This window comes from Poecilia reticulata, chromosome 18 (genome assembly GCF_904066995.2).
Source record: "Poecilia reticulata chromosome 18, P_reticulata-male-v2, whole genome shotgun sequence".
NCBI lineage: Eukaryota > Metazoa > Chordata > Actinopteri > Cyprinodontiformes > Poeciliidae > Poecilia > Poecilia reticulata.
Genome location: NC_088847.1, coordinates 26,503,801 through 26,511,283, shown reverse-complemented (window position 1 = coordinate 26,511,283; position 7,483 = coordinate 26,503,801). Strand labels below are relative to the sequence as shown.

The 7,483-nt window shown below is 44.7% G+C and overlaps 1 protein-coding gene across 1 annotated transcript; it reads left to right on the top strand.

The window, feature by feature from the left end:
- The first annotated feature begins 373 nt into the window (after nt 1–373).
- Nucleotides 374–2,437, top strand: egr4 (early growth response 4). Its single transcript, XM_008436162.3, has 2 exons — nt 374–618; nt 706–2,437. The coding sequence occupies exons 1-2, from the start codon at nt 492–494 to the stop codon at nt 1,752–1,754; spliced, it is 1,176 nt and encodes a 391-aa protein (XP_008434384.1). The 5' UTR covers nt 374–491; the 3' UTR covers nt 1,755–2,437.
- The last annotated feature ends 5,046 nt before the right edge of the window (nt 2,438–7,483 follow it).

Here is a 7,483-nt window from a genome sequence, read left to right as displayed (position 1 = left end):
CACGCGCTGTCTGTGTCTGCTCGGTGTGAGCATCTCTAACTCAAATGTTGCAACAAATCAAACAAATTTGGGTCTTTGGTGTCCCATGAAATGCGCCAAAACCCGCGATCTGAGTCTCCCGCCCGTGTTTCCTGTCTTCTCCCGGTTGTATAACCTCTCTCTGCCGCAGTGAAGGAAACCCCTCTCTCCGCTCCAAGACGTCGCTCTGCCGCCTGTCCTTTTAAGGCATGGGGGATACCCGCCGTCACAGCCGGAAGCAGCCCAAATTTGGTCAGCTACGAAAGGGGCACGGCGGGGGGAATCCCTCGCGCCGGTGTCGACCAATAAAGGCAGGACGGGAGTTACCTTGGAGACGGAGAGTATAAAAGGGAGAGCCGGAGAGCGCTCAGCATCCTCAGCCTCTCAGCCCGGCAGCAGCCGCAGCTTAAACCGGATTAACGCCTCACTTCTTAGGGGGAATCCCGGATTTAATCATAAAACCTGAGAAAAAGATGCTTCTGGAGCGCGACGACAGCTTCATGTCTGAGTTTGAGGACGCCTGCAGCGCCTGGGTGGACAGCGTGGGGTCCAGCCCCAGCGACGGCGCGGACTCTGACGTGGGATCACCGTTCAGCCAAGGTGAGTCTCCAGCATCCCGCTGCATGTCCTGCAGCTGCATGTTTCTGTCATTATGCAATAATAACCCCCTCCCCTCCCTTTCTGCAGTTTTCTCTCCGGGAACTGACGCCTCGGACTCAGACTTCTTCTCCGACTTCAGCGACTGCTCCTCGGACACTCTCTCTCCATCGCTCGGCTACACCGGAAGCTTTTTCGCGGAGTCGGAGCCCACGGCCGCGGGGCTGAGCAGCACCGCCGACGCGATCCTGAACATGATCACGGAAATTGTGGGAATCTGCACCGAGATGGAGCAGCAGCAGCAGCAGCCCGCCCCCGACTTCAGCATCCCTCCTGCAGCCGCGGAGCCGCAGCCGCCTGCAGCCCCCGCTTCAGCTCCGGTGGTGATCAAATCGGAGTTCGGGAGCTCCAGCTGCAGCAGCGGGTGTTCACAGCCCTCCACGCTCGGGAATGACGCTCTGTTCCCGGCTGCAGCGGACTCTCTGCTCCCGCTCATGGCTCTGGAGCAACAGGTGGACATGGCTGATTTCATCGAGTCTCTGCTGAGCTCCGAAGCCGGGCAGGGCGAGCTGAAGCCCGGCTGCGAGGTGAAGCAGGAGCCGCTGGAGCTGGAGGACTGGCTGAAGGGTTTACCGGTAACCGGCGGGGAATCCGGTAACTACGTCATCAGCAGCACTCCCTCCACCCTGGACGCGCACCTGCTTTCCTCCCTCCTGCAGGGCGCGTTCCCGATGGTCAACATCAGCAGCGTGCACGCGGCCGTAGCGCCCAAGCAGCAGCGCGCCGGGCGCAGAGCGCACGCGCGCGGCGGCGTGAAGCCCAAGCCGTTCCCGTGCTCCGTGCAGGGCTGCGAGCGCCGCTTCTCGCGCTCCGACGAGCTCAACAGGCACGTGCGCATCCACACGGGCCAGAAGCCCTTCCAGTGCACCATCTGCGCGCGCAGCTTCAGCCGCAGCGACCACCTGACCACGCACACGCGCACGCACACCGGCGAGAAGCCCTTCTCCTGTGACGTGTGCGGCAAGAGGTTCGCGCGCAGCGACGAGAGAAAGCGGCACGGGCGCGTGCACGTGAAGCAGCAGCTGCGTGCGCAAATGATGGCCGCCTACTCTCTGGCCCTGAACGCGCCCGGCGTGTAAACACAGGCCCGCGCTCCCTCTACGCGGGGTTTTGGAAGCTTTTCGGATTTGAACCGACAACCGGAGATACATGTGACGTCACACCGGTGTACAGGTGCTGGGAGGCGCATGCGTGTACGCGGTGCCCTGAGGGTTCGGGTTCGGGTTCGGGCCTGGCCCGGCAGCCGACCGGGCCTCCGCCGCCTTAAAGGGGCAGTGCGGCCCCTGCAGGACGGATCCTGCTGTAAAATAAAACCAGTTTCTTCTGCATGAAGCCGTAAAGAGACTCTGTGAATGTCGACGTCAGAATGTCGTGCTTCTGTTGTTGATATCTCCATGTAAGCAGCTCTATATTTGAGGAGGTCCATGTTTGTAACACATCTCTATTTTTCTAGACGGACTGTCTACCTCTCAGTGTGAATATTTTACAGATGTTTCTCTGGCACATGAACGTGAAACACGATGTCACTTTTTCTACGAAACGACTGTTCGCGTTCCGCGGACTCTGAACGAACCCGTGTGTGCAGGTCCGGCTGCACCGATGCATTGTGGGATATGTTGTCCTGTGTTCTGTGGTGTGAGATCCGAAGCACACCGGCTCAGTGAGAGCTGAGCGCTGAGTAGCACACATGGCTGTGCGAGTTTACTGTTCCCTCATTCTGCATGGAGGCTGTTGTTGCTGTTAATAAACAAAACAAAACGGATCCGCTGAGTTCGGCTGTTTCCTCTGCACCGAGACACCAACAGAACCTCTCACCTTTCACACATTTAGCCAAGCTGGAGAGTAAAAAAGCATTTCAGATCATTTTTAATATCAAACTGCATTGATCAACACAGAGCCCTGAGGGACACCATCTGAAGCTCTACAGATCTGCATTCAAAGATGCCGCTTCGAGCTTTATGGGGCAGAAAGGAAGCTGTGGTACCGAACTTTTATTTTGAAGGTTTTTGTACATATTTGTTTAACCTGTCACCATTTAGTTATGAGACAGATAATCAGTGAAAAGATCACTCTGCCTGTCGTCTGAAGAAATGCACCGATCCTGGTCAGAAACAACCAATCAGAGCCAGGAGGAGGTTCTTAGCGCTGTCCATCAACCTCATGTACTCGCTGCTAAATGTGCTAAAGGCACAACTTACTGTTACAGGAAAACTATTTATCCACCGTCATCGGATCAGATAAGAAGCTGCAGGAAGATCAGGGGTTGAGGGTGATTGACAGCACTAAGATCCGCCCCCTGGCTCTGATTGGTTCTTTCTAGTTAACACTTTCAACTTGGTTGTTTCTCCTCTGGCAAAAGGAGGAGATCCATCTTTTCACAGATCATCTGTCTCAAACTCACAACATGGTGGCAGTTTCAACAAATAAATAAATATATATATATATATATATACATTTTATAGAAGTTGCACTCTGCAGCTTTAACTAAAGGAGATAAAAAATCTCTTCACAACAATCTGGCAATGTGTGAAAATATCACAGCTCCCTTGATAATTCATGATTCAACTATGATTAAACCACATTTTATGGTGCAATTTCACTCATATCAAGACCTGAAGATGACCAGATGTGTAAAATAAGGAATTCACTCAAAGCGAAACACAAATAGGCAAATAGAGCTAAAAGATATATTTAAATATGTTTATTGACAGAAACAGTCTAATTTGGGTCGCATTCCCTGGTGTTTGAACACTTATTCTAAAGACGGCTGTGAATTTTATTTATGTTAAAACCTGTCGCTATAGTTTGAACATTAATAATTTCATTGTAAGTAGAAAGTATTAAGTAAATTTAAGTGAAAAAAAATCTGTGAAATTTTCTAGAAAAAAGGAAAATTTTTTAGTTTGAAAAATCAAAAAGATATTTTAAGATTAATATCAAATTTGAGGAAAAAACTTGAAACATTTCTGAGTTTCAAAAGTCGAAAATGTTCTTGTTTTCAATAAGCTATAAGATTGATCTCAAAATCGGCAGGAAATGTGTTTCCTGTCTGCATTACGTCTTCAGCTGTGTGAAAACTTTAATAAGAAGCTCGCTGCCAATCAGCACCGAAAACCAGAAGAGACCGGAAGGCCGCATCACCTGTGGAGACATGATGGAGGCTCCGAAAAGAGCGGGCCGCCGGTTGCCATGGTGATCCCGCCATTTCTGGGAACAAGACTGCAAGTCGTAGTTGATTTTACGTTGGAGATTAGACCGGTTTAAAAAAAACAACAACAACAACAACAACAACCCAGAGCTGAAATATAAGTGGAGTCTGAGCGAAAGGCGGAAGAAAGATCCAGAAATGAGGATCAAACGAGTTAAAATGTAAATATTTCTGAACATTTCACAGGATCAGGGAGTGAGACGCTTCAACTGGCGCCCGAAAACCAAACAGCTCTTCAGAGAGCCTCCGTCCAGCCTTCTACAGGCTGCTGTTGCCTGGCAACAGACGGTTCCGTTAACAGTTCGTCAGGCGGTATGGGCTGCGAAGGCCGAGTTTCCATGGTAACAACGTTCCGCCCACGTCGCCGCCGAGTTTTTGTTGTTTTGTTGTTTTCGCCGGTGAGTCTCTGAAGGAAAGAGGTTTAGATGATGATGATGATGATGATGATGATGATGATGATGATGATGATGATGATGAGAGTGACTTCAGGTCAGGTTGAGCTGCTTCTCTGTTCGTGGACGTCTGACGCCACCCTGCGGCCAAATGCTGCAACTGCAACTCCTCTACAGTGTATCTTTGAGTCGATGCTAAAAGGTCAGAGGTCACAGCATCAGCGCGAATAAATATAACAAATGAAGTACATTTTCTCATGATGCTGCCGTCTCCAGTTAACAAAAGGCTTGTTGGAGTACAAAATATGCCGTGAATGTTTTAAAAATTCTCCATTTTCTTCCAGTTTTTTCAGTATTTGCTGTTTAAAATAGGGGATTCTGTACATGATCTGGTTTTGAGGCAGTTAAAATGAACATTTCTTGAAATCAAACACATTCAGCCTCATCATCAAAAATGCAAAAATGAGAGAACTGATTAAAAACAACGTTCCTCTAAGAAAACAGGAGGGAATTTCAATATTTCTCCAGTGCGAAACATTAAAACCAGTCAAGGAATATTTCATGCATCCTTCACACTGGTCAGGGATTACTTTCATTTTTATTTTATCAACACATGTACATTTAAATTCCAAATCTTCATTTTCAAAACAAAACTCTGGTTAAAACAAACAAAACGAGATCAATCGGTACAAGAAATGAACTGAAAATCTATTTCAAAAAGCTGAGACACGTCGTTCTGAGCTTCTAAACCTTCCTCTGATTGAATCTCTAATCCAGGGATCCCCAAACTTTATCCTGTGAGGGAAACTTTTACCTTCTCTGGTTGGGGGGCGGAGTCAGTTTGTAACAGAAAAAGTGTTACACGTTTATCACCTGCGCTGCCGGAAACTGTTGAGGGGGCTGGGAGGGGGGGCTTCTCGATTGATTTTTACCCAGAAAGCACATGGGCAAAAACCGTTAGTGAAACGGTCACTGGGACTGACTGGTATATCTTCCATTGAGGGAAACCTGGAATGCGGCGTTCATAACAAACACGTGTTCATCTGCTCTACCGCTAGCAAACAAACCGTACTGATTAAATAACATAAAAGTCAAGCAGTTCCCTAAAAGTCCAACAGATGGCAGCAATGCGCCATGCAGAACAAAACACCCACAGTTTACAGGACACACTTCCTGCTACAGAGCCCCCTGGTGGTTGAAGAAAAATCCACATTTAATCCGGAAAATACAATATATGAAAAAGAAAAAAAAAAAAAGAAAAGAATGCTCAGTATTGTTCAGTGGGCCGGACCAAATGTGGCGGCGGGCCGAATCCGGCCCGCGGGCCGTAGCTTGGGGACCACTGCTCTAAAGCATCAGGTCATGTTAGTCCCTTATTTTGAAGGAAATACTTTTTCTAACTGTAAATAAAAACCTGAAACGATTTTCATATGAAAACCAGAGCTGCTGATGTTTTTATAATAATTTCAAAGGTTTTACCATCTAGATAAAGGTGGAGACGTAAATCAGGAACTTTCTGACTCCTGTCAGAAACATAAGACCCAATACAGCGCCCTGAGGGACGCCATCTAAAACTCTACAGTACAGATCTACACTCAAAAATGTCAAACTCCTGCTCTGTCTGAAGCTCCGCCTCCAGGAAGGCATCCCAACATGGCTCCTCTATTAACCCTTTAGCAACATTTTTACCAGAGCTGCTCTGAGAAGCCGTTTGCTAACTGCTGCTGGCTAGTCTGAAGGAGCTGAAAGTGGGAGGAGCTGCTCCTCGAAGGCGGAGCTACATCCAACCTAGACACTGTGTACAGCTGAATGGTTGCCATGGAGATTGAAGGATTTCTTAAACATGCATGAAGGAATCAAATCAAAACTCCAAGTTTTTGTTTTTTATGCTCAAGTTGATTTTTTTTATGATACTTTAAAATTGAGTCAAAACCAACTGCTGAGGAAAAAAGCAATGAACTTATTGCTGCAATTATTGCTTTATTAACTTAATAAAGCAATAATTTATTCATATTGCTTTATTAATAAATAAAGCAATATTTATTGCTTTATTAAAAGCAATAAATATTGTTTTATTATTTAGGCAATAATAAATAATTATTATTGCCTAAATAATATAATTATATTATTATAATAAATATAAAATAATAATAAATAATAACTTATTAATAATAAAGCAATAAATATTGCTTTATTATTTAAGCAATAATAAATAATTATTATATTATTATATTATTATAATAATTATATATATATATATATATATATATATATATATATATATATATATATATATATATATATATATATATATATATCTCACCGTACCGTAACATACGGTGATATATATATATATATATATATATATATATATATATATATATATATATATATATATATATATCACCGTACGGTGATACCACCGTAACATTATTGTTATCAAATAACGGTGTTTGATAACATACCGTTATCAAACACACGGTATGTGTTTGATAAACATACCGTGTATATTTGAACATGTCGGCGCTCAGAGCCCATTTGTTGGTGGTGTAAACAGAAAGTGTGTCGTCGTGACTCCCAGCATGACCAGGCAGGTTATGAATAAACGTATTTAATGAGGTCCGGCTGCTCAAGCCTCTTCACAGACGAGACAGAAGCTCTCCTCTTCATCACCGGATGAACTCATCTTCAGCTGGCGTGGTTGACTTCCTCCTTATTGCCAAGTGGATTTTTTTACATCTTCTGAGATTTCTTTACGTTTTGAGGCGCTGCTTCGGATAGACTTGATTTATTTTGGCTAATTTCAGTTAGTTCTTATGGATAACAGAGGAGTGAAGACAGCAAAGTAAAAATGGAAAATCCTAGAAAAAGCAGTGAGTTTTGACACACGCAGTGCACAAGACTCCACTCCTGAAGAAACAATCTGATGAAGCTTGTTTAAACTGAAAAGATTATTTGTTTGGATGTGATTCTACAGCCAGTTTTCTGAAACGGAAGTGACAGACAGTGAGCTGACTCTTATCCAGCTGGAAACATCTGGAAAGAGTTTTATTATTATTAAAACAATAATTAAAAAACAATAATAAAAACAAAAGGACATAAAAAGGACACAACTATTATTATTATTATTATTAAAACAACATTAATACTAATAATAAAAACAGGGAAAAACACTAAAAACGCTGAAACAAGCCTGATTTATCAGCAG

Coding starts and splice junctions, on each gene's coding strand:
- egr4 (XM_008436162.3), top strand. CDS start 492: ATGCTTCTGGAGCGCGACGACAGCTTCATGTCTGAGTTTGAGGACGCC. Junction 619..705: donor GGGATCACCGTTCAGCCAAG/GTGAGTCTCCAG, acceptor CCCTTTCTGCAG/TTTTCTCTCCGGGAACTGAC.